This window comes from Hypomesus nipponensis, chromosome 28, assembly GCF_054491055.1.
Source record: "Hypomesus nipponensis isolate SF chromosome 28, ASM5449105v1, whole genome shotgun sequence".
In the NCBI taxonomy this organism is placed as follows: domain Eukaryota; kingdom Metazoa; phylum Chordata; class Actinopteri; order Osmeriformes; family Osmeridae; genus Hypomesus; species Hypomesus nipponensis.
Genome location: NC_140388.1, coordinates 9835300 through 9862177, shown reverse-complemented (window position 1 = coordinate 9862177; position 26878 = coordinate 9835300). Strand labels below are relative to the sequence as shown.

At 42.3% G+C, this 26878-nt stretch overlaps 5 protein-coding genes across 6 annotated transcripts; all 5 read left to right on the top strand.

Annotated features, from left to right (window-relative positions):
• The first annotated feature begins 429 nt into the window (after nt 1-429).
• npy8br (neuropeptide Y receptor Y8b) lies at nt 430-5647 on the top strand. Its single transcript, XM_084695199.1, has 2 exons — nt 430-573; nt 2349-5647. The coding sequence occupies exon 2, from the start codon at nt 2508-2510 to the stop codon at nt 3597-3599; it is 1092 nt and encodes a 363-aa protein (XP_084551325.1). The 5' UTR covers nt 430-573; nt 2349-2507; the 3' UTR covers nt 3600-5647.
• A 3823-nt stretch (nt 5648-9470) lies between these two features.
• Nucleotides 9471-13759, top strand: LOC146219949 (beta-centractin). The gene is made up of 11 exons (XM_084694974.1): nt 9471-9806; nt 10341-10405; nt 10518-10593; nt 10705-10830; nt 10978-11102; nt 11221-11437; nt 11674-11766; nt 11873-12047; nt 12174-12235; nt 12481-12521; nt 12610-13759. The coding sequence occupies exons 1-11, from the start codon at nt 9759-9761 to the stop codon at nt 12710-12712; spliced, it is 1131 nt and encodes a 376-aa protein (XP_084551100.1). The 5' UTR covers nt 9471-9758; the 3' UTR covers nt 12713-13759.
• Nucleotides 13760-14246: 487 nt separating this feature from the next.
• kctd9a (potassium channel tetramerization domain containing 9a) lies at nt 14247-18536 on the top strand. Its single transcript, XM_084695176.1, has 12 exons — nt 14247-14440; nt 14631-14752; nt 14967-15010; nt 15105-15201; nt 15285-15343; nt 15437-15565; nt 15658-15725; nt 15819-15914; nt 16006-16155; nt 16249-16354; nt 16580-16713; nt 16877-18536. The coding sequence occupies exons 1-12, from the start codon at nt 14393-14395 to the stop codon at nt 16991-16993; spliced, it is 1170 nt and encodes a 389-aa protein (XP_084551302.1). The 5' UTR covers nt 14247-14392; the 3' UTR covers nt 16994-18536.
• Nucleotides 18537-18864: 328 nt separating this feature from the next.
• Nucleotides 18865-19528, top strand: LOC146219947 (progonadoliberin-1-like). Its single transcript, XM_084695047.1, has 4 exons — nt 18865-18913; nt 18998-19136; nt 19231-19329; nt 19432-19528. Exons 2-4 carry the CDS (start codon nt 18999-19001, stop codon nt 19471-19473), a joined length of 279 nt encoding a protein of 92 aa, XP_084551173.1. The 5' UTR covers nt 18865-18913; nt 18998; the 3' UTR covers nt 19474-19528.
• A 115-nt stretch (nt 19529-19643) lies between these two features.
• ankrd39 (ankyrin repeat domain 39) lies at nt 19644-21177 on the top strand. 2 transcript variants are annotated; one of them, XM_084695046.1, is made up of 5 exons: nt 19644-19673; nt 19970-20061; nt 20148-20251; nt 20355-20558; nt 20686-21177. In XM_084695046.1, the coding sequence occupies exons 2-5, from the start codon at nt 19971-19973 to the stop codon at nt 20833-20835; spliced, it is 549 nt and encodes a 182-aa protein (XP_084551172.1). In that variant the 5' UTR covers nt 19644-19673; nt 19970; the 3' UTR covers nt 20836-21177. The 2 variants fall into 2 exon arrangements, with proteins under 2 accessions (XP_084551172.1, XP_084551171.1); XM_084695045.1 differs by having other exon boundaries at nt 19649-19727.
• The last annotated feature ends 5701 nt before the right edge of the window (nt 21178-26878 follow it).

Below are 26878 nucleotides of genomic sequence, written 5' to 3'. Positions count from 1 at the left end.
TTTGCATGAAGGGATGAGATGAAATACTAACATCACTGTAGGCTACCCAATGGCGTTTCTAGATTGAGTAATGCAGTCAATGCAGTACTCCATGGGTTGTTTACTTGTGTTTGCATGGACCAAAAACAAGAGCTGCAGTTGTTGTAAACTGTTATCTTGATGATACACGTCACGTTCTCCTCGTAGCCGTGACAGAGCTAATTAGGCTGGGTTACATTCAGGTTTCGCTTCATTCTCACTCTTTCCTGCCAATCATTACACTTATAAGAACTTGTTGCTCTCCGGATATTGTTCAGTAGTCTAACTGGGTTAGGCTAATTATTGACAGGTGTTGGGAAAAAGCCCGTATTTATGCCCCAGGTGATGTCTTTGATTGGACCATTGCTCTAAACGGATGTGTACAGTCTGCATTGCCATAATAGAGGGGGAGGAAGCGGGAGCGCGAGGTGCCTCAGCGAGTCAAAAGCATTCCTTCTCGAGCGTCTGCTTCATTTGGTTAGAGAAGACAACCTCGGATGGAGGCAATGAAAGCGCATTCCGGAGAGAAGCAGTGAAGAGACTCGTCGAACGAGGGTATGAATGAGTATTTTATGCACTTTTACTTTTACGATTGTGGCTGTAATTGTTATAATGTAGACTTCAATGGCTATAGGTGATTCTCGTTTAATTAGTCTTTATATTGTGTGAATTATGTTTTCTTCTCTTTTTGTGTGTAATCTGGATCGCCATGCGTGTCATGTTTTATGACAAATCTTCTCAGTCACGTAGCAGCTCGTTGTTTCTAAATTGTTCCCCTCAAAATCTGAACTCATCTTCAGTTAGCTTATCTTTCATTAAGTTGTGCCAGTAAGACAATGAATGGTGGATTGCATTCAAAAGTGTGAGTCTAATGTTAAAAATTATATTCAAATATTTAATACTAACTATACCCATTTCCACTTGTATAAACCTCTTGATGGACCTTCTCATTAAGAACGCGTCATTTAGGGTGTGTTTGAGCGTGCTCATAAATTTTCACCCTTGGGGTTTCTACGGGGTGTAATATAAAAACATATCACTGAGAATGTAGAAAACATCAATTTAGGCTTCATAATTTGATCATAGCTCTGAGCAACAACTCAGAACTGGTCCATGAATAAATAACTAGCAGTGGCAGCATAATAATAATGTGGCTGCAAAACCATCGTTCACTTCAGGGTAAGTAGCAGCGTTTGAATTAAACTTGTGATCCCTTCAAGGCATGGACGCAAAACAACGCTATCCAGAGAAGGATAAGTCATAATTAAAAAAGCAATAGACAGAATGTTTTTTTGTTGTTGCAATCAATAAATCCTAATTGGAAAAGAATAAATCTGTTATATTACAGCTTGCACTACACAGAACACATAAAGCCACCATCTGGTAGACAGATAATCCTTAAAGGTGTAAGTTTTTCTGTTGTAAATATGTTCCTTGTAACAATACTTACACATGTTGAATATAATTGTAGATACTCTGACTGACATTGTTAGAATACGGTTTGCTTGCAGGCCTAGAATGACTTTAGGGGCCTTTCCTGAATTGCTTGTTCATTAAACCAATTGTTCTCAAAAGCAATTGCAGAGCCTTGATTTCTACAACCGGGTTAATCAGTTCTCCATCTGAACTCCTGCCTTCCTCCCTCTCATCCTGCATGTAGAATCTGGTCAGCCAGTCGCTGTAACGATGTAGTGTTTCCCCCGGAGCTCTGCCCTCCTCTGGGACCGCACTAACCCTAAGGGATCCATGAGGACCAGGGTTTGATTTGCGTTATAAACGCAAGTTACACCGTGTTTTTAAAACAGAGTCTGCAGAGTTCAACACGGTCGACGCGTGGGGGAATGAAGGGGGGAATTAGCTTGGAGCGGCCATGGTGTTGGTGGTGGTAGTAAATAAGATATATCATGTACGCATCCCCCGAGAAAGGGGGAAGAAGAGAGTGAGGGAAATCTTTAGCATACTGTAATGAATGTTAGGACTTTTGACTGATGGGGCCCCTTGCCATGATTACAGTCACTGGCATGGTGGTTTGGCTGCCATTGGCATTGGCCACCATAGGACTTCTTTTATTCTTATACTGTATCTTGACCTACAGTCCAGTCTAAAGTCCAGTCTAAAATATTTTTTCCAGGTTTGATTTCAGACGGGTAACTGTATAACAGTTTGATGGCACATACTTGTTCTAAGACAGCTTATGATATCATTAAGCATTTTTACAACCTTGGAATGTGAAGTGTTTTTACTGTCAAATCCAATGGGAACAGATTTACAGTGTTGTTCATAATTCTCCCCCATCTAAAAATTGACTTTTGTTCTGTTTTCTCTTTCAGAAAGTAAACAAAGGCTAGAATCCATGTGGTTCCAATAAGCGTATGATGAAAAAATAAAATACACAACAGAGACTGAGAAAGTAGTTCCCTGGAGAGCTGAAACCACAGGCGACTCATTTATATTCCAGCCTATGACATCACAGTTGATGCTTCTCTAGCATGGAGTTAACCAATCACAACCTGTCCTTGATGAAGGAGGCGCCATGGGAAGACAAATGTTCCGCCTCAGTAGGCGGAACCACCTTCCTCATCATCACCTACAGCACCATGATGGCAGTGGGCGTCATCGGCAACGCAAGCCTGGTGTTTGTCATCACGCGGCAGAAGGAGATGCGAAACGTCACCAACATTTTCATCGCCAACCTCTCCTGCTCCGATATCCTGATGTGCATAGTGTGTCTGCCCACCACGATCGTCTACACCTTGATGGATCGCTGGATCCTGGGGGAGGCTCTCTGTAAAATCACCAACTTCGTCCAGTGTTTATCCATCACCGTGTCCATTTCCTCTCTGGTCCTGATAGCCTTGGAGCGCCACCAACTCATCATTCACCCCACTGGATGGAAGCCTGTGGTGGGACACTCCTACCTGGCTGTGGCCATCACCTGGATCTTGGCCAGCCTCATCTCTGTCCCTTTCCTCTCTTACACAATCCTTCATACGCCTTTCAATAACCTGAGCATTCCTTTTAACCCCTTCACTGACTACCACATTTGTATGGAGGATTGGCCCTCCCAGCACAATAGACTGGCCTACACCACATCTCTCCTGCTCTTTCAGTACTGCCTTCCTGTCCTCCTCATCATGGTTTGCTACCTGCGCATCTTCCTGCGTCTGAGGAGGAGGAGAGACATGGTGGAGCGGGCCAGGGACCCCAGTCAGAGGAAGATCAAGGGTTCCAAGAGGATCAACGCCGTACTGGGCTCCATCGTGTTCGTGTTCACGCTGTGCTGGCTACCGCTCATGGTCTTCAACACCGTGTTCGATTGGAAGCACGATGCCATCCCGGTCTGCGGGCACAACGTCTTGTTCTCCGCCTGCCACCTCACGGCCATGGCTTCCACCTGCGTCAACCCCGTCATCTACGGGTTCCTCAACAGCAATTTCCAGAAGGAGCTCAAGTCCACCCTGTATCACTGCCGTTGTTGGAGGATGACCGAGCGGTACGAGACCTTCCCCCTATCCGTTGTCAGCACCGAGGTGACCAAAGGGTCCCTCCTCAGCAAAGGATCCATCAGCATCAACACTTAAGACGCGATCGATACGATTTCTCTGACATGTGGTGTCGGTCACCCGCTGAAGCTTGTGTTTCCGTCAAGGCTCGAAGAAAGATTGATCTCCAGTTGTGCTGTTCAGTGATAACTAGCAGGGAGAACGCACAGCCCTAAGACGTGTGTGTCACAGGCTTCTATTCGCGGTTTTAGAGCTCGACCAAGAGGAAGTTGATAACAGAATTATGGTGCAAAGGTCTTAGTATTGTAAAGGATTCTAGAAAATGGCTTTGCAGAGGCATGCTATCGTTGTGTTATTATGTATATTACTAAATGTGTGCTGGTCAAACTTTTGTTACACAATGGTATTTAAAGGATTATCCCAGAGATCCACTGTATTGCCTTTTATCTTCTGTGGACTCGTTTTTAAGGGTCCGTAAAAATAATGACCTTGAGTTAAAGCTGAAGACAGTTACATGAATATGAATCTATATTTTAAATGTTTTATTCTGTCATTTTCACTGTAGAGCTCCTCTGGTAGGGAACACGTAGCACTGTAATACTGTCTAAAATTCACATTATGCACATATTATCCTTGCAACATGATTGTTTGTTCCTATTCATGACATTTTTGTGAGCAACCTTTTTTGTTGCTGTAAGTGGTTGTGGTATCTATCCAATTCTAACCAATTGCGTCCAGAGGCATTTTGGTCTGCGTCCGTTAATAACACCCCTTGGAAATCGAACATGAACTGAGAGGTTCCAGACAAATACACAGTGGCAAATTGGTTTGGCCAAGCCAGTTTGTCTATTCATCCTTTAAAAGAAAAATCCAATGTGCCAATCCATTTCAATGGGTAAACTCATAGGGGGTGAAGCAGTAGTTCACTGATAGTATTTAGAGTGTATTATTTACTACCTTGTCTCTATCCAGTACCTCAACTACCTACAACATAAATTACCTATTTTCCATTCAAAATATTCATGCATGATTTAGTGGTAGATAACATAAAGTCGATTTATGTTCAAAATAGGTTCATATATTAATAACTTTTTACAGAGAAAAACCTTGCCAAGGACAGACATTGAGAAATATTAGCACAGGCCACCATTGCTGCCGCAAACCATTACTGCCATTTTTCTTTCTATCCGCTAAGGTTTACAGTCAAATATATCACTGTGTTGGGAAGGTTGCTGTAATAAAACCTATGCGCCACAACACAACTATACATCAGTGCCTGAGACAAAACAAGAAGCAATGAATGTATGTGTACCCACTGTAAATAATCACCTTTTAGAAGACCCAGTGTAGACCTGGAGTCCAGTCAGACACAATGTGAACCATATTTCATGTAACTTGTACAAAAAGGTCTCAGAATAATAATGAAACAGTTCTCTAAATGTTCTTCTATCCTGCTGCTTTACATGTGAGGTTCATCTCTTCCTCTGGTCATCCCACAGGAAGGGTATAGCTCACCCACACCCCCGAGGCTTAAGCATGGATATGTTTTAACATGTTTGAATATGGTCCATTAATATGGTGTTAATGAATCACGTCAAATTGAAATTGGTGAAATACATTTAAAGTGTTATGCATTTTCTCTGCCTGCACACTTGTGTACTGACATTGTGTAGACATGCATGACCTTATATCATCACCCATTCATTAGTCCCACTCAAACACATTCAACAGTGTTGTCAAGATACCACAATTGTTTGTTAAGATATTCAACCTCTTCAAACTTAAACCTCATTAATTTTAATGGGAAACTGGCTCATAAGTTATTCCTGGTTCTAAAATAAGACAGATCACTTTGTGCTATTTTAAGAAAGATTGCTGAGTACACCTTTGATATTTTCTGAGTTTGCCATGCAAAGAAGGTTTATCATTTTTCTAATTACGTTACCTGGTGGGGTATGTACATACAGCTCTTCAAAGATTGTTATAATGTACTTATGGTTTATGATGGCTTATGAAAGATATGTTTTATGAAAGTGATATTCAAAGCTTATTTTTGTTATGTTTAATGAACTGCCGTTAAATGTTTGGGCACTTGTGGTGTATGCTATTGATCGTCATAAACATGATGTAACTTTTAAGTAAAGTAATACAACAAAACAAGACTGTGTGTTTATTCTTTAAGTTCAATTTAAGTTTAACAACTACATATAAGCATATACCCTGTTGCCAATCACTTTTTTTGTGTGTCAAACAGCAGGGAACCTCCTGTAAAGGATATGAGTTCAAATGTTAATGAATTTTCTTTGCAGCCTCCTGTGGTCTCACAAACTCACAACAACCTCTGTAACTTTGACTCCTTCAAAAAGACGGACAGGAACACCCGATGTGTTGTTCTGGCTCACCAGTAAAACAAATCACGTAGAACAAGCTTAACTTCTGAAACTCTAATCTAAAGTACTGTATGTGCAATAATGCAAAATCCACCTCAAGCTAGTGACTCCAGGGTCAAACTCGCTTACGACCTTGGGTCAGACTTTGTCAGTAATCTCTAGTTCCTGTATTGTGTTTATAAAATTGCCCTAATTGGTTAAGTGTTGACCACTCTGATGCCCTTCAGCTTAAATATGTTTTGTTTACTTCGGATGTTGAGTTTGGATCAGTACCTCTTAAGGACGTGCTTTTCTGAATTATCTGCGTCCATTCATCATGCATCATCAAGATTCATTGCAGACACTGCCCACTAATATTACCTATCATAGTATAGAGTCTGTGCCTGCTGAAACATCTCATGAATGTATTTCAGCACAACCTTTTCAAGTAAAATTCTACAGTGTGTAGAGTATTATTTGGTGGTAATATCATCTTAAATGCGAATGGAAAGTCAATTGAGACAAGGGCATCAAACAGTCATGGCAGGAGGGTGCTTTGTCCTACTGTGATTGTGTATTGAAGTACAGCATGTCTTTGTCTCCAGTCACGTACCCCAGGGGATCTCCCAAGGCAAGAGAAAGGAATCTAAACAGAATCTCCTCATGGGAAAATGACACATATAAAGAGGTTGGGCTACAGTTTACTCAGAAGGAGGTTGTTTCTATTTAGTACATTGGACTTTGATGATAAAATGTGACTGGCTTGTATATGCGTTGCATTGAAGAGAGCCCAGTACTACCATATATTTCAAATTGCTGAACTCAACTTAGCTGAAAACTCAACGAGCCAAACAATGATATGTAGCTTACATCACATATGATACAGTCCCATGTCATATGAAAAGAAGAAAATTGAATGTAAAGGATATATAAACTTTATTACAGGCTCTAGAGCCAGTAGCAAGACATATACCATAAATGAAAAAAGAAGAAGAAAGAAAACAGATACATAAACACATACAAACATACTCTTATTCATGAGAGTGTTAAAAGGCACCCATACCAATGTTTCCACAGATATGATTGATATCTGACTGAGCTACACCTGGGACTGGTGAGCATCATTATAATACAGTTTTGTGACTCATCAAGTCGAGACATAAACTTAAACATCAGGTTCCTCAAGAGAACCTGTAAAGTGCTTAGCCCCTGAGTCACAAAAGAGCGTACTAGCACTGCTACACCTGGGCTTTTTCAGCAGTATTCTCAGACAGTCATTGCATGCTACCTGAAGTTTGCACAGGGTTTCCTTTTTGTAGCTGCACCATAATGGGTCTGCATACATGGGGATGCAGTAAGCACGAAACAAGCTCACTTTCACATCATCAGAACAGTAGTGGAATTTCCTGACTAGCATGTTTGCTTGGACATACCCAAATCAGAACCAGAATGGGTTTTATTTGCCATGAAAGTTTGCACAGACAAGGAATCTGCTTTGGCAGGAAGGTGCATACATTAAACATATAGGAATCTTAAAAATTAAATATGAGGTCTAACTATACTAAGGATACACAAACTAGCAATACTGAGTGGATTTAGAATTAAAATAAAATATACAATAAAATACCAACATTCGTCCATGCCTGTACATGTCAGCATCATCTTCCATCTTGTCAGTGATGATGTGCCCAAGACAGGTAAAATATTGGAAAGTGGATAATCGAGACAATAATGTTTTAAATATCCTGGCATGGTTGAGGAAAAGATAACCATGACCATGTGCTAAATATCAATTGTTTTAGATTCTTGTTGTCAGACACAGAATAAATCATTTAATTATGACCAACTATTTTTGCATACAGTCCTTGATCAAAGCCTTGCCACTCTATGCATTAATTTATGTATGTGACTATGTTCTGCATAGGTGATGCTTAATCACAATAGTTGGCTTGATGGTACTAGTGCTGGGTACCACCTGTGCTTTAAACACACACAGACACACATTTGTGTCTGCAAATATCTATTCTTGTCCTCGCGTGTGACAGAAAGTCGAGTTACAATATTAGTATCATTCTACTTCTTTTTAATGAGATCTTATTCATTTTGTGTTTAGTCCATGGTATAATCAATGTCTACTTTAGCTGTGTTCATTACTTCGCTTTATCCTGAAGTATGGCTACAGAGTTAATAGACCTTGGACTGGTTGCCTGGTTACAGCTTCCACAGGTCCACCAGTAGGTAACCTTGTAGCTACGGAGCAAAATCTATCAAGCAGTCTTATTGGACTCTGCATCAGAAGAAGTAGCCCAAGCAGATGGCCTATCAAGAAGCACCCAATCTGATAACAACAATGTGTTTTCAGATATAGGAGGGGGGGTTTCAGTCATCACGACTGAACAGTGTTATGTGAAAAACAACCCTCTACCTAAGCTGTACCCCTTTGTCCTCCTAAAAAAACGAAAAAGAAATTTCTCTGCCAGGTTCTTAGCAATTGAGAAGCGATATTCAAGTGAGAGTCCTTAATTTCGATGGTTATCCGGTCTTTCCTCACCAGGTGTGTTGTTGTAGAGCTCTAGATCTCTTTCTCTCCAGATATTCCCAGCTTCTTTCCCCCATCTAATGTCACACCACTGTGGGAAACCAATTAGAGCAACCCGGAAAGACCTTGCAGCTTTCAGAAAGCTTACCAAGTGCCTGTCCCTGGAACATGTGATGTGTTTGAGGTAGGCTTTCCTGGCAGATCCTGAGGAAATCCATTGTCTTCTCATAATGAACAGTTAGTTATCATCTTGACTAAATAGAGTCATTACTAATGAGTTGATTTATTGATGTTCTCACTATCACAAATTGACTGTGTGACTTTCCACGTATCAAATCACTTTCAATAAAGGAGAATACTCCATCTACATGGTTCACAGTCTTCGATGCTAGTGGGTCACATTTCATCAACAGAAACTGATAATCTGGCTTTTGTGTTTGCCCAGAATCAGCTGGGTGAGAGATAGACTGAAACACTTTGAACAGCACCATTTATTTTGGTAGATAAGACTATATCCCCCCAACCTGTTCAATAGTCAACAGGATATTACATGGCATTGTTTCATTGTCAAATGTATTTTATGCATACAAGTGTAGTCTTGTGTTTGACTTCCATGTGCTATAAGATAATAACAGAACAACCTTGGCATAATAGATTAGTCTTTTCATTAATCTTGAGACACTGTCCAACGTCATCCCCAGAACCCCCATTTAAAATAACTTATAACAGTCCTGTATTTCTTCCGTTTGAGCAATAAACCTCCCTTGTATCGTGCTTTACTGTGTGCTGTGTGCAATACGAGGAGTTGCACTTGACGGATACTGCTGAGTGAGGTCGAGGTTTGACGACACTGCAAAAGCGGATGGTGTGCTCTGTGCTGTGCCTAATTATCGATGTCACATCTCCATTCGCTGTAACGAGTCCCATCAGATGTTTCGCAGTGTCCTCTAGTGGTCAAAAGCTGTAAGTACACCAGTCCCATCCCTTAACATGCTAGCTATGTCTTCTCCACCTTATGATGCAAATATCTCTCGCGTTGATTTTTTTTAAACGTATTTATCCGTTGTGTGGCAGTAGTAAGTGGACTGCTGGGTGTGGGAACGTACTCTGCTTTTATATGTCGGACACGGGCGTCAAGATCCCCACCATAGAGATAGCGCAGATAGATATAGAACAAATAGAACGCATCATGGAAACTTGCCGCAGTCAAATTCGATGTAGCTACAGCGTTTAGAATAGTATGTTTCTACATCCTGACCAGGCAGGTCTGGAGTGGAAGGGTGTATCGAGTCTAGTAGAGAGTGGAAGGGTGTTGCTAGCAAGTTCACAATGGAGTCCTACGATATTATAGCAAATCAGCCGGTCGTGATTGATAATGTAAGTTAATAACGTCAATTAAAAAGAACAATTCACGCTATGCATGTTGCTAGGCTAGTTTAGCTAACGCCAAGCGATATCAATGTACATATTAGCTCTAGCTATTGAATGCTGCTGAAACGCCAGTCCTGAACAATCAAAACGTAGCGGTGGCTAGCTAGCTAGCTTAGTTTTGTTGACATACTAGCTAGCTCGGTGGCTAAAGTTGGTTAGCTAGATTACGCCGGTAGCTAGCTAGTCAACGTTCCTTACTGGTGGTGCTGGACTATTGAACTAGCACCACCATATTCTACGCTGTGACTAAGCTTATTCGTGTGGCTGGCTAGCTACATTAGCCCATTCTCACCAATTAACATTATTTGGGGATGGTTGCTAGCTAGCCAGACAGCAACGTAACGTGAGTGTTAAGTCTAGTTAAGTTGACAATCGTGTGTCACTAAGATATGCATCGGCTTTTAAATTCACAAGGCGTTTTTAATGAACTGTATGCTGTATAACACTGTCCCCTATTTTGTGTCGTCTTATTTTTTTCAGGGCTCTGGTGTTGTTAAAGCTGGATTTGCAGGGGACCAGATCCCTAAGTACTGCTTCCCCAACTAGTAAGCCATCTCCATCTCAAGCATCTGCAGGCCCCACCTTTAATGAACCCAAACCCCACAAGACCCAAGATCCTTTCACAATAAGATATTAAATGAATTGTTTTTGTTTTAGTGTGGGTCGACCCAAGCATGTTCGGGTGATGGCTGGAGCACTAGAAGGAGATCTCTTCATTGGCCCTAAAGCTGAGGTAACTCGACCCATGACTCTACTGATCTGTTATGTTCCTGACGGTGAGAAGTGACAAGTGCTGTTATATTGGTATTCATGTCGGACAATCCCTTTCTGTCTGTGGTTCTAGGAGCACCGGGGACTGCTGTCTGTGCGTTACCCCATGGAGCATGGCATTGTGAAGGACTGGAATGACATGGAGAGGATCTGGCAGTACGTCTACTCCAAGGAGCAACTACAGACCTTCTCTGAAGAGGTAGGCCTATATATATATATATATATATATATATATATATATATATATATAGGATGCATAAGTATCCTTGCACCTCGCTGATTCACATACAGTAACCTTTGGATGTCCTGTCTCCCTGACATGTTTGGAATGTTCTACTTCATCCAGCATCCTGTGCTGCTGACAGAAGCCCCCTTGAACCCGAGTAAAAACCGGGAGCGGGCTGCAGAGGTGTTCTTTGAGACCTTCAACGTACCGGCCCTCTTCATCTCCATGCAGGCAGTGTTGAGCCTGTATGTTTACATGTTCCCCTTCAACCTTTACAATACACAACATGCCAATCGTGAGTCAGAAATAGCCACGTATCTGTGACCTACACCAACGCGCGGGTGTGGGTGTCCTGTGTTATAGCTATGCCACAGGAAGGACCACAGGAGTGGTGCTGGATTCTGGGGACGGGGTGACCCATGCCGTGCCCATCTACGAGGGCTTCGCCATTCCTCACTCCATCATGCGGGTGGATATCGCTGGGCGTGATGTCTCGCGTTACCTGCGCCTGCTCCTACGTAAGGAGGGCTATGACTTCCACACATCCGCAGAGTTCGAGGTGGTTCGCACCATCAAAGAGGTACTTACTTTGCAGTGACATTCTGTCGAACGATGCATGGCACATTTGAATTCCACACAGTTGTTCTTACAGTTCACATAGTACATTAAATCGTATATTTCGCTTATTTTTGTTGTTGTCTTTGGATAAAAAGTCTTACATAAACAGCAAAGGATCAAGAAGCTGAAGTGCCTAATTCTGACAGAATTTCAGTAGTCCCCTTAACCCTTGTCACATTTTCTTCTGTCTTTCTCCAGAGAGCATGCTACCTTTCGTTGAACCCACAGAAAGATGAGACCTTAGAGACCGAGAAGGCGCAGTACACCCTCCCTGATGGCAGCACCTTGGATGTGAGTCATGTCTGTGCTTGTTGCCGTCACCGTTTCAGTATTGCAGGGGGGGTGCTATGTTTCCTTTCGGAATCCGGAATCACATGACTGTTATGCCCCTGCCTAGATTGGTCCTGCCAGGTTCCGAGCACCTGAGCTTCTCTTCCGTCCAGACCTAATAGGAGACGAGAGCGAAGGAATCCATGAGGTTCTGGCTTTTGCCATCCAGAAATCGGACATGGATCTGAGACGAACTCTATTCTCCAACATTGTCCTCTCCGGAGGTTCTACACTTCTCAAAGGTATTTGCTGAATTTCAGTGTTTTATTTATTTCTGTGACTGCAGCCCACGTCACAAACATTGAAGGCCAAACTCCAAAGCATTGGGTCGTAGTTCATAACTCTATTGTTTTCTTTCTATTCAATAGGTTTTGGAGATCGTTTGTTAAGTGAAGTAAAGAAATTGGCGCCGAAAGATGTAAAGATCAAGGTACATACTTAGATTCATACGTATTCATGTTTTATTACATTACCCTTGGGAGTTTCGAGACAGAAAATACATTGTAATTCATGAAGTATGAAACAGAATCCCTAACAGCACTAAACAAATCAAATTGCTTTGATTTGTTCACTGGAAATCACAATGTGGAATTTAAGCTAAATAATAGATTTAGATTTATTTCCATCCTGAGTTCTCTCTGATGTCGTGTCTACTGTGTTTTTCCTCCATTGTAGATATCTGCGCCTCAAGAGAGACTCTACTCCACTTGGATAGGGTAAGTAAGGTCCTGTTTCTCCATTTAAGGTTTACAAAAAAAATAAACACATTTTAATTCCACATTTGTTCTTTTTTTGTTGTTCTAGGGGCTCCATCCTGGCTTCCCTTGACACCTTTAAGAAAATGTGGGTATCAAAGAAAGAATATGAAGAAGACAGAGCGCGTGCCATCCATCGGAAAACCTTTTGAGGGAGGGAGAGAGAGGGAGAGAGTTCTGTCTACAAGCCTCTGAATTGAGTCCACCAACTACTCTACACTGTAATACCCCTTCCTCTTCATCTGTGAGGAGAGGGGTGGCATGCCTTCAACAGAACCCCCTACACACATCCTAAACTGGGGAGACTGGACAGGACTGACGATGTTGGGCAGAAAGATGGACATAGTTTCTGTCCCAAATGACAGCTTTAAGCGGCATCTCTTGATTTTATTTTATTATTTTTTTAACGTTTATTGTTTAATGCAGTGCTGCATCATTTGAATGCAAAAGTATCATATTTATTGTGCTTCTGGTTTACTCCATTTGAAGTAGAAGATTCACCATTTGACATTGCTGTAAAGGTAAACGAGCTGCTTTACTTTAATGAATGGATTCCGTTAAGAGAAACCCAGTTTTTACCTATTTGGCTTTGTTACTATGGCACTGTGTATATACAGTAGGTCCCTAAAGAGCTTGTTATCGCTTCTCGTTTCACACTAAGACTTGACACAGTTACAGTGAATTGAAATTATACAATTATCAGTCACTCTCTGTTCCCTTGTCATTGTATGTAGTATCCAATGAACGGAAAAGAGAAATGACTGAGCAGAAGCCATGGCAGCTTGGATGATGGTGGTGGTATTATTAGATGTTTAGAAGTACAAGCCAAGCGTATGAAACATTTCCTGTATTTAGGTGATCATCATATAACCTTGTTGATAACAGTAGTATGGTAACAAATTCCTGAGGGTACCATAAAAAAGGCACTTTATAGACAGCAAATCAAAATAAAATGTAAAGTTGCTCCACACTGTTGTATACTAGATGACAAGATGCACCTCAATGATGGTATTTTACAGTGTAATTGAAAATAAGTGTTGGACCTTGGAATTAATAATTGGGCCTTGAAACATTTTGAACATGTTCTTGTTAGTGCTCTTTAGTTTAAGATTTAAGTTTGAAGTTGATGACCGCTCTAAGTGATGGTTATTCATGATTATGTTTTGTAAAATGGCAAATAAAGGTAAATTCACGTGTTATTGTGTTGTGGTTATTTTAATTGTACGCGTTCATGAATTAGACTATTATATATACGGTGTTGTGAACATTATCGAAAAAACTATAAACCGTTCTCTGACTGGATGCCACGGAACACTTAGCAATGCCCAGGCGTATTAAACGAGTATACGTTCATTCACTCGGGCCAGTGATTGGTTCACACAGTTTCTGATTCAAGATTCTATTGGTCCGTGATTGAGAATGAAAGTGTACTTCGTTTGTTATCCCTGACCATTCCGTGGTGCAAATGTCTTGAAATAAATAGCCAAAGAAATGTTATGAGATGTTTAAAGGACATGTTTACCTAGCATGGGCATACATAACTTCTTTTGAAATTTTACATCTATTTTAAATCTATACAACTTTTTAGGCCACATTAACAATACCTTTCCGAAATATTTATATCCTTCTGTACGTGACCGGATCGCACCGTATCATTACCCAGTTACACAAAACGAATAAACCTTAAAGAGGTGACTACTGTCATGTCTTGTCTGTGGCGTCTGTATTACTGACTGCGTTCAAATTAAAGACTCGATAGTTTTGAACTAGCTAGCTTCTAGAGCTACATTTGTTCACACGTTGCATTTGATAATCAGGACTTGGTATAAAGAATGAGAAGAGTTACCTTATTTGCTAACGGTACATCCAAAAATGGCAAGGTACGTAGCTTCTAGCAAGTAGGTATCTAGCTTGCTACACACTAGCCTACAGTACTGCTGCTGTCAGCTAGCTAGGTGGTTTGCTAACGCGGCCCATTAATAACGCATAGTCTATATCCATGTTATGTGTACCCAGAGTTTATATTTGAGCCCAAACTTAACAGCATGATCACTGTGCCTTCTCCAACAGGTTGTAGCTGTATATGGGACCTTGTCCGACTTGCTATCTGTAGCCAGCAATAAGTTGGGAATCAGAGCTTCCAATTTTTACAATGGAAAAGGTGGTCATATAGATGATATAACTCTTATCAGGTAAGGCTAGGCATCCTTTCTTGCTCTGCCCAGGACTTAATAATATTAGCGAGTTGGCATACATATAGTCTTAAATGTCTGTAGTTTGAGCAATTAACTTTAGCGCGTTGCCTTGGAAGCTCAACTTGCTTCCAAGAAAGTGATGATTACAGCGATATTGACCTGACACGTGAGTGTGTGTTTGCTTTTGATGTGATCTGTCACTCTTAAACAGGGATGATGACGTGTTGTATGTCTCAGAGGGAGATCCCTTTGTCGGTGAGTTTAGGTGTCTTTAATCATGCATATTCTCTCATCCTTGCAAACCACCTCATCGAAAAACGAATAACTCCTGTATACGTGTGTATCGTAGACCCACAGAGTGATATTAAGACGATTAGCTCACAGCCTGGGGCACAGACTGATTGGTTGACTTTAAATATTGGTGGACGTATTTTTACTACCACACGGTAAGATAAAAACCTTGTTCCGCGATTACCCACACCAGTAGTGTTGGTTCACCCTGGTGTTCATGAGATCTCACCCTTCACAGGAGCACCTTAGTCAGCAAAGAGCCAGAGAGTATGCTTGCACACATGTTCCAGGAGAAGGGTGAGTTAGACGTCAAAGATGAACACGGTTAGTGTTTCTTCTGTTGTGTTATTCATATTACTAAGTCCAGCTGTATCTTTGTGTCCACTGTAGATGTGTGGGGAAACAAGCAGGACGAACATGGGGCATACCTAATTGACCGCAGTCCAGAATACTTTGAACCTATTCTCAATTATCTGCGTCATGGCCAGCTCATTATAAATGAAGGAATTAATTTACTTGGTAAGTGTGGGATGCAGATTTGGGGGATATTTTTACTCATTGAAAGACTACTGGAATTTTACCATCAGCAATAAACTTGCTATATCTTCCAGGGGTATTAGAGGAGGCACGATTTTTTGGAATTGAACAGCTTGCAGAGCAGTTGGAAGTAGCAATAAAGGTGTGTGAACTGCAAACATGCCATGTTTATGTGCCGTTATAATTTCCCAAACCATATTCAAGGTACTTGACCTATTTCCACTGTGTCACTTAGAACATCCAGCCGGCTGATGACCACTCCCCCATTTCTCGCAAGGAGTTTGTTCGGTTCCTATTGGCCACGCCCACCAAATCGGAGCTTCGATGTCAGGTATAGGACAGGACAATTGCTCTAAAACGACTCCACTATTTAATACATATTCCTGTCCATAAGGTAATAACAAGTGCCTTTCTCCGATAAGGGTCTGAATTTCAGTGGGGCAGATTTTTCTCGGTTGGATCTACGCTACATCAATTTTAAGATGGCCAACCTCAGTCGCTGCAACTTGGCACACGCCAACCTGTGCTGTTCTAACCTGGAGCGGGCGGACTTGTCAGGGGCCAACTTGGATGTAAGTTCCTCCTATCGTGGTCCAGCAGAAGATCGCTATCGAAGAATACAACACAGATTCACTGTCCGCTGTACTCTCTTCTTGCTGTTATAGGGTGCTAACTTACAGGGGGTGAAGATGCTCTGTTCCAATGCTGAGGGGGCCTCGCTGAAAGGATGCAACTTTGAGGATCCGTCAGGATTGAAGGCCAATCTCGAGGGTAACCTGTTGTATTTACATTCCTATTGAGAGGCTATTTGGGATTGGTAGCAACACTGTTAAAACTGGATGATAGGTACATTATAGCCCAGTGGTAGAGCGATAGACTGCAGATCAAGAGGTCGCAGGTACAAATCCCCCCTGGGTTTTGAATGAGGGCATCTGCTGAATGTTAGAATGAATATGACATGACATAACCACCGCTTGTGGATGTCTGACTCCTCAGGTGCTAATCTGAAAGGTGTTGACATGGAAGGAAGTCAAATGACGGGAATTAACCTTCGTGTGGCCACTCTGAAAAATGCTAAGCTGAAAAACTGTAACCTGCGGGGTGCCACGTTAGCAGGGACAGATTTAGAGGTAAGGAACATGAAAGGGCTGTTGGAGGGGTGAAGGATTAATGGATGGTCGGTCCTCGCAACCCATATCTGCTTTTTAATCTTTGATTTAATATATTCGGCGGGCACCGTTTCCAGTTTCCAGTCTTACGGTGCCATCGTTGTGTTTGCTGACTTAATTCCAGAATTGTGACCTGTCTGGTTGTGACCTACAAGAAGCCAACCTGAGAGGCTCCAATGTGAAAGGAGCCATCTTTGAAGAGATGCTGACTGCATTGCACATGTCTCAGAGCGTCAGATAAGTCTGCTCATTAACCCCTTCCGATACATTCCACCTGGGCTCAGCCCAAACCGCCAGCCCTGCCCCGCCCAGTCACACCTCGACGCTGTACCATGGAACGTCCTGTTCCTCTACTTGATGCACGTCCATGGCATTCCACCCCATTCTTTTTTAGCTTTAAATCTCTTGCACTGTAGCACTCTCCATGGTTCTCAACCCTTAGTTGTCCCCAAAAACCAAAAATATCTAATATTGGAACGTGTGTTTACTCCTCTGTCTACCTTGCAATCCCTAGCAGTGACATATTTCATAGTTTATGCTTTGTACATAAATATCCATTTTGTAACTTGACAGCATTTCTGTAAGTAAAAAATGATGTTGAGAATGGGATTCCACCTTCCAAAGCCTGGCTTTATGGGACATAAAGCCAGGCTGGAAAGGCCAAAGACTGATGTGATGAGTAACTGTCGCTGTGCAACTACATTTATATCAAAGAACTTATTGTTCAGGTAGCCTATGCTTTAAGATGAACGTTTTTTTTTATGAACAAACAAGCCATAATAAAACATGGTCAACTTGGCCAAATATTTTATCAGAGTGCACCACACAAATACTATGCTATGGAATATTCTGGAAAGAGGCTCTAAACAAACTTATGCAATGTACTCTTTCCAGTATTCTCTTGTCGGCTTGTGATTCTCTTGAATAGTATAGTCTGTCTTTTGTTTTTTGTGTTCTGTGAATCTACCTCCTGTTTAGCCTGCCAGACTGATGTGTATTTGCATGCATTTCACTGTGGTTCTGCTTATCGTTGACGTGTTACATTGCATCTGCCATTCTCTATATTCAAATGTTAAGCAAATAATTCACCTGTAATGTGGTTTGATTGAAGGAAGAGTTTATGTTATTATATACTGTCTGTGTCATGTTCTAGCCCTGTTAAGAGGATAGTTGTGGAACCACAGTCCTCCAGTGTGGATCAACTAATGGACTGGGCATATCATTCAATCATGTTTTGAACTTAACGCTTTGCACAAATATGTACAAAATGGTCAAACTATTATGTCACACTTAATCAAAAACACCAAAAATGTGTATGGTGCTTGTAGATGGTAACCTAATGCTTTTCAAAACCAGGGCTTCCAAGCAATCAACGTCAGCAGGATAAATGTTATTACTGCTGGACTGTGTTAGTCACAGAAACAATCGTATCTTAGTTCTTTAAAGACAGCATCTGCATTTTTAAAGACTGAGTGTAATTATCTTTGATGAGTGAAGTTTTCTCTTGCATAAAGCTCTTCAGATGCAACATTTGCTCTGTTCTAAAGTAGGTACCCTGCCTATGCAGATAATGAAGGCAATCATGTGGAATACTGCACCTTGAGTGTGCAGTTCACACCAGGAGAATGTTATTAAACGAGCCATGGAATTTGTTTTGACACATACTGTATTCAATATGGCGAAAAGACAGTGGATCTATGAAGACTGTGGGATCCTCTCTGTCTATAATTATTGCACTCAACACGGAAATGTATTTCCATAAATAAAATGACTGTTATGAGTAAGGAATGTGTCAAGCTCCTTTAATTTTTTTGTATTTTTTTCCGCTAATTTTCGAGTCATTTTGCGTGCGGTTAATGTCAGTCTACTTCACTGTGTAGCTGTTCATTTGTATTGTTTAATGAAGAAAAGGCATTTATATTGAAGAGCACTGTCATACACAAGTAAACTTTAATCCTCATCTTTAATCTTTTATAATCTTTTGAAAGTCTCTTCGGGGTGCCAGTCCAGGGTTTAGGACCTTGTGGGTAAACGTGTCTGTAATCCCACTTTGTTTTCACCTGCACTGGTGAAAGGTGAAGCTAGGAGGATCCTATAAAACCTCAGAGGGAACCAGATGCTGTATCACTCACCCAGGACAGGTTAGAGAAGAACCTGTCAGGTACAGTATCATACTACCTTGCTGTTCTGCCTTTTTAGTCTATGTTTAGCCTGTCTAAAACAGGTGATGTCATCTCTGTTGTAGGATGGGAGAGAGGAACTTGGTGTTGTGGTTGCTGCTGTTGGGAGCATTGATGCCCCATGCCTGCTGTCAACACTGGTCTTTTGGCCTGAGCCCAGGGGGGAAGAGAGCTGCTGAGAGTTTATCAGAAACACTGGAAAGTGTAAGTACCGAACCTTGATGTTGGAGCACAATGCATTAATGCTGATAAGTGGTTTAGTTCCGCTGCCTCCGATTCTGATGATGCATTTCTGCAGATTGTCGAGGACCTTCCCAAGATGGATGGACCCTGCAGTCTTTATGACTGTACTAAAATCTGGCCTAATGTCAGACTGTACAGGCTGAGGACATTGCTTGTGAGTTACAAATGATCTGATATATATTTTAAAGGAAAGTATTTGCCTTAGATTCCTACAGAACATCATGACCTGATCTGCAATTGATGCATTTTTGTTTAGGCTGGCCTCACGGAAAAAAACAGTGGACGCCAAAATATTTAGCAAATGTATGCATTCTGCCAAAACATTTCTCCAATAAACTTTCACCGAATCCTTAGTGTGTCTATAATTTTTGCATCCAGGAAGGATCTGTAGTTCTGAATATAGATCATTCTTAAGCAAGTAATTCATGTAGTACTTTACGTGTTACGCTGGACTTTTATTTTGAAAGGTGAACACTAGGCAGGCAGGCAGGCAGCTAGGTAGGCTCGCAAATGCATGCTCTCAGACTTTTGTCCTGAAGTAGGCCTACGTGAGTGAGTAGTTTTGCTTAGTTCATTAAATACCGTGGATGTTGCTGCAGTTAAAATCCGTAATTAGTTTGTCTTGCTCAAGCCCAAGGGGTTTCCAAGAAAGTCATATGGCCAATTTACATATGTAGTGTTTATTCAAGCTAACGCTGCAGAGCTAACCTCCTTCCTCACAAAGTCTACTCGTTTTATACGCCGGGTTTGCCCGAATACGCCGATGATATAGGAGTCGCATGTTCTGTTCTCAGGATGGAGTCTACTCCGCATTGTGCGCATTGTAGCCTCCAAGCTGCGTCCGCAAGTACACACCAAACACTAGATGAGATGGATTTTGAAAGAGGTTAGTTTTCAGTCTAGGCAACTATTTTATTTGACACAAACTGAGGCCCTTAGTTATAATATTTCTGTAATTTAAAAAACATGCAGGCATATGGTCAGCTGCAATGAATGGCGACTTGGGGAGGACACAAGCACTTCTCCTGAAGGGAACAGAGCCAAACCAAAGAGACTCCTCCAATTACACCGCCTTGGTGAGGATAATTTAGTCAAGCCGTTAAATAATAACACAATTGTTTCTTTCGGGCAGGAAAAGAAAAGCGTTCTAACTGCGAGTGGGTTTGTGATTTGTTTCAGCACTATGCCAGTCGTAGTGGTCATGAGGCGGTTTGCAGATTGCTCCTTGACAGTGGAGCATGTGTCAACGCCTTGACGTTAGGTCGCGCTACTCCGCTCCATCGCTCTGCCTACTGTGGGCATCATGCCGTGGTGAGGATGCTGCTTCACCGCGGGGCTGACCCTCAACTGTGTGATGACGATGGATCTTCTGCCTTACACAAGGTACAGCAACGAATCCAATTGCTGAAAAAAAAGCCATGTCATTGGCAGCAATTTATACAAACTTAAAACAATTACGGTGTTGCACTGAGCATAATGTTTTTTTTGTGATCTCTGTTTTCATGAGCAGGCTGCCGCGCAGGGTCATCAAGAGGTGTGTGACCTTTTGATCCAGCGCTGTCCAAATCTACGGAATTTAAAAAACAACAAAGGACATTTACCTTACCAACTTGCACCAGAAGGACACCCATTGCAGGAACTTATAAGACCGCCTCTTTAAGTACATGAAACATCTGATGACAGTCACAACATATAGTTATGACATTTTATATTAACTGCGACAGCCACTGATTCAAGGGCACCTGTTTGGCCAATGTCATAAACGACGGAGACTTCTGTTTAGTGTCATTGTAGCCAGCAGGGGGAGCTCGTATACCAGCTATTGTTTTTCACAAAGTCCGATGTCATTGGAAGAAACTTGTTTCTGTGAATAAAGAAATGTAGCTATGAAAAAGGTGGACTAAGTCAAAGACAAAAAGTGAATGAGCTATCTCGTGAGAGCATTCTGTCAATTAACAGATGGTGTCAGACCAACCCACAAAATAAACAGTTTAATACATAATTTTATTATATTATTTATTATACTAATATGGTCTGAGGAGATTGTTTAGTATCTGTGTATGGTGTATTGAGTGTTACCTTGAACGGTCTGTAATGCTACAGTAGTTTATGTCTCACAGGCCCTGGATGTATTTGTTTACCAGTTGGCCGGATGTCTTTGGGTGCTTTTGCTGCTTTTGCTTGAATGGCTGGAGGCACAACATTAGACCCTGTCTGATGACTTTTCAGAATAGTCTCCTCATTGCTTCATTCATGTAAAACTGAGAATCCTGTTCTCTCTCTTTCTACGTCTCTCTCCCTTTTTTTCCTTCCCCCCCCCCCCTCCCCCCTTATTTTCATTTAGGGCCTCCTCCATCCAGTCTGACTCCTCCATCCAGCGTCCCACCTCACCCTCATCCCCTCCTTCCCCTCATCCAGTCCTTACCTTCCCTCTTGCCCGTCCTCCTCCTTAGCCACCGCGCCTCCCTCTGCACTCCCAGCAGACGCCGTGAATGTGGACACATGACAGAAACCACACGCTGGATTCGGGGGAACTTTCATTGGGCCCGCTGGTGGGTGGTGTTTCCACTGCGGCCGGCTAACCACATCCAGCGCCGTGACTGGAGGGGTGCCAGGCCACATCTGGAGCTCATTGCAGCTGACGCCACGCTGCATAGGGCAGGGGGGAGGGGGAAGGGAGGGGGAAGGGGGGAGGGGGAAGGGGCTGAGGGGGGGGGGGGGGGGGGGTTAGGGTTGGGGACTTAGCAAAAGGGGTTCTTTAACCTCAGTGGCAAGGAAGTCCTTCCATGTGGCTGTGGAATATAGGCAGAATGTATGGGCTATGGACTCGTGTCATTTCATTCTGTTGTCCATTTACGGTACATAGCGAGATATGGTGTATGCACGCTTACTGCGTGCCGTACAGGAATAATCTGCGTTTGTTCTTTGAGGATTCCATAGAAAGCATCATGTGCCACATGAAATGGCTGACTTCAGATGGCACACAGATTATCATAGCCATTCATATTTGATTGTTCCTTTGCCAGATTCTGTGAGAGTTAACCAATCACACTCAAGAGCTTGTGCTGTCTGAGGTTGGCCAATAAGAAAACTAATGAAAACCCCATGTGGAATCGGGAAACCGGAGGAATGTTAAAAAGCTTTTCTTTCTGAAATTGACTTGTTTTCATGGGCTGGTTTGAACGGTAGAATTTCTCTCTTTGATGTGTGAAAGTGGTGGATGGAAACTGGCTTGTGTTTAGCCCAATCTACTCCCTGTTTTACATGGATATGGCAAACTGTGTATACTGTACATTTCAGCGAATGCTGTTCACTTGCTTTCAAAGCCATAATAAGCCTCGTCGCCACAAACTGTGCTCATGGTTTTCCTGAAACCATCAACCAATCGGAACATTAGATGGGGAGTTCACCACAAGGAATGGGTATATGTCTCTTAAAGACATTTATTTGGAAAGATTTGAAACCTCCTGGCTGAAGATCACTCTTACTTGACAATGAGCCAGAGTTAAACCAGAACTGGAGGTCAGTCCTCATCGAGGTAGGCCTGAGAGCTTTGGTTGAGACGTATTTAGTTAGACCTGGAGAACTTACAAACAGACCACTGGGTGGTGAATAACAGCTGTGATTCCTGGACTTGACATAACAAAAAGTTGTATATGTTCTTCTGTTGTATCTAAATGACCTGTAATACGTTTTAGAACGTACACCTTTTTTCCAGTTTTTCTTCAAAAAAAGTTTAGAATTTTTGTGTTTTGAAATTAAAGTGGAGTTTATAAACACTGGTGACACTTCTGAAACCAGAGCTTGCCACGAATATGTTGCACTTGTGGGTTGGTTTGCTTTCACCTTTTTGTCCAGTACATCAGCTCAATGGGGTTAAAGTCTGGAAATTGCTGTCTGACTGCGTCCCATAATTTGAAGCCAAACGTTTTGTTCTTTTCTTCTAAGGTAGCTCTGACATAGCCTGGAGGTGTGACTTGGGTCATTATCTTGCTGTCGGATGAACCTTTGACCAACTAGAAGTATACCAGAGGGTATTACATGGCACTGCAAAATGCTTCCACAGGTGTTTTGGTTCAAGGTGCCACTCGCATGGTGCCCCTTGTTTACCATTTCAGTTCATCCACTGAATCGGACCTGCTGAAATGTAAACAAAAACAGGGGTGTTCTTAAACGTTTGACCAATAGTGTATATGTGTGAATAAAAGCGGTCTCACGTGTATCGGTCTAGCAGTTGTGAATGAAAAGAGCCACCTGGTTTAGATACAACTTACTCCAGGGCCTGGTCTCTGTCATCTCGACTGCGGGAAGCGTTCTTCTTCCACCTGTTCAGTTCCGGAGCCCGATCCAGGTCATGCAGCTGCGGAGCGGGGCAGAGCAGAGCACAGTAGGGCCTGTGTGACAGGCTGAGGTAATCAGGTAAATAGCTGGCAGATGGGCAAACGTTTAAAAAAGAGAGTGGAGTTCCAGACACTGGCACAGAGTATTTCCCCCATATTATCTGATGTACATTGTGAGGAGGCTGAGGTGGGCTGGAGGGGCATAATCAAATCTAAAGACAGCTGCTGCTTAGAGATCCAACTTAATCTAATTGTGCCCCCACTCTCGCTTCAAAGCAGTATGTTTTCTGATGATTGAAGTGATGTGGGAGATCTTCCCTTCCTTCTGTCCAGGTTAGCTGGGGATGGAAGACATGGGTCCAGAGGCAGATGGGTAACTAGGGGATCCTGGTTGCCACCCGGGTGCCTGTGGGGGTGTTCAGATAGTCATTTCAAATACACCTCAGGTTGAAAACTAAACCCAGTGTTACCCTGCCTCATCATGCCTGCTCATTAACATGATGAGAGCATACAAAATTACCAGGATTTTCCTAAATTGGTTGATAGCATTGACAATAAGGATGGAGAGACACACATTCTACTCATTTGAATAATAATTACACCTGAACAGAAAATGATGTGTAAACTATTACAACACCCCGTAGTTTCCAAATGTCGGGAATAAGACTAGTTAACATGTTGATATACAGACTACTGTAGTCTGTATTCTACAAGTCTGTAGTCTATAAGTTTGCTATGTACTGTAACAGAACATGGCAAACTTACATTCCAAAGCTATCAGAAATGTTTCTGAAACTCATTTTGTTTGTTCACCCTGTTTTCAAATTTTCACACTGTGAAACCTCTCGAGACTTGTTGTCAGTTGAAGTTTCACAGAGGATAAATAAACGTAGTTTCCAGACATACAGAGGGAGGGAGTACGTTTCACTGTATTGATTATGGAGATGCAATCTCCTCAAAAGCATGCCTATACAAGTAAACCCTATCCTCTTTGCCATCACTCTGAGGACAGCTTCGGAGTTCCTGTTGCATCACATGGATCATACATCTCCTTTTCCATCATGCAAAAGTAATTGACAATCGATCATCCCCTTATATAAACATTGGGGATGTCATGTGAAAATGAGACCCAGCTTAGCAACTAACCCAGGTTGTTGTCATGTTTAAGACAGTGGAAGAACACTAGTGTGGGACTGGACTGAGCATGCTTCAGCATCTTTATCTAAAAACACAACTTATTTGGGGGCGTAATTGTTAAATTCATTGTTGTTTGTTTGTTTATGTAAATATGTCTGGGGACAGGGAATAAAAAACTTTTGTTTTCACAGGTGTCTTTTTACAACTCACTGTCAAGCTGGCTCTACATATTGTATGAAAATTAGAAAGGCACAATGGTTGACTACATGTGTGGGCAAGATACTGTCAAAGAGAACTTCAGCAACACCCTACTCTTGTCCTCCTCCTCACCTCGGATTTACCAAGCAGGTGTCCTTTCACAGTCATGTACTGCCCAGAGCCTAAAGACAGATAAGGGACGGTAAAGGAAATCTGGGGGAAATAGGCTTGTTGAAAAAGGACGATCTGTTGCGTCAAGTGACATTGACCCCAGTTAGGACAATGAAGCTCATAGGCTTCTACTGCTACAACCAGCTGCATCCAGCACGGCAAGATCGAAAAACAAAACAATATGCGTGTAAACAATAGGGCCGCCTTTCACCCTGCGTACATAACAATTCCATGCTACACATGTAATTGAAAAAGATAATTGTGCTGATGAACTGAGAAGAGAAGGCACACAGGCTCTCTGTCAGCAGGTGCGGAGCACACACTAGGCCATTCATATGCGCATTCCTGTCCCTCCATTCTCTCTGTCCCAGGCCCAGCAGGTTCCCCCTGACCACTCAGGACAGGGGCTGACACACAAAAGGGTCTTCAATCTGTCTTAGACAACAGCCTGCATAAAGGCCCGGAAAAGCCACAACAGCGTGATGTCAAAGACCAAGCGTGGGGGTGGGTGGTTGGTTGGAGTTGGGGAGCTGCATGCGGGATGGGGGTGCTGCTGATGGATGGATGCTGGGCGCGTTTGGTCTGGGCGTAGTGGCAGGACTGACGGGGGGGGGGGGGCTTTTTGTTGTGCATAAAAAGGATATTTGTACATGCCTAGTGACAAGGGAATGCAAACAGGGAAGGGAAGGCATGGACGATTAAACACCCCTCCTGGATGTGAGGAGCTAGGTAAATCAGTATGCAAACCTACTCTGGGCAGATATTGTTCAATAAGTACTCCAGGAATCCCCTGCTTGTTCTCATGCTGATGAGTAGTTTTCCATCTCTTTAGGTTTCTTTAGTGGACAGCATTCGTGTATCAAACTGTCTCCTGGGTATTTTCTTACGCTGAAAAGTGGAGAGGGGTTGAAAGTAATGTGGTGCTCCACCTTGTCAAACAAACTGATTATCAGTCCCATTGTGATATAATGAAAGTTCAACTGACTTCTAGACTGACTCAGTCGAGGCCCACCTCGAATGGAGATTAGACTAGATCCCCGCGTGTGGGTAAACGCACGCTCATAAACCAGTCGAGACTTTTATGTTTCTATGACCACGGCGACATGAAAGCATTAGAAGAGAGAGTGGTTAATAATTTGTTAAAGGTGCATTTCAATAAACCTCCGATAACACAGGGTTTGGATTTTAATGGCCCCCTTGCATCAGTCTTGGGCTTCTTGTCTTTGTTCTGTCTCCCTGTGCTGTAGTTAACCAACATGCCGGTCAGATAAATCTATCACCATTCAACTCACATCACCATTCCAACCCCCACCCCAGACTTCAGTTACCATCATAATTCCTCATTAACTCATACTGTGTGCTACCCTCCTTTAAATAATGCAGAGGGAGAAGAGGCAAAAACAAAAAAAATCGAAATGAAAAGTTAGGCCTACTTCTCTGCTCTTACATTTACATTTATTAGACACTCTTATCCAGAGCGACTTACAGTAAGTACAGGGACATTCCCCCCGAGGCAAGTAGGGTGAAGTGCCTTGCCCAAGGACACAACGTCATTTGGCACGGCGGGGAATCGATCCGTCAATCTTCTGATTACAAGCCCGACTCCCTACTTCTCTGCTCTTACGACAAACTGGGTAATTGCCTAGCTTTACGGGGTGCATATCTGTCTCTTTACGTATTTTGCTGTCGCACGAATAGGTGGTGGTCTTTCATGTAATAAACACAGACAATCGTAATGATTCCCATTGCGTTCCTTTAAATCAAGTGACTGGAATAAAAAGACAAATAAAAAATAATGACAAGACCCACCAGCAGATGTGGTGGCTTTGAATCTGTCTCTCATGTCTCTGGTCGTAA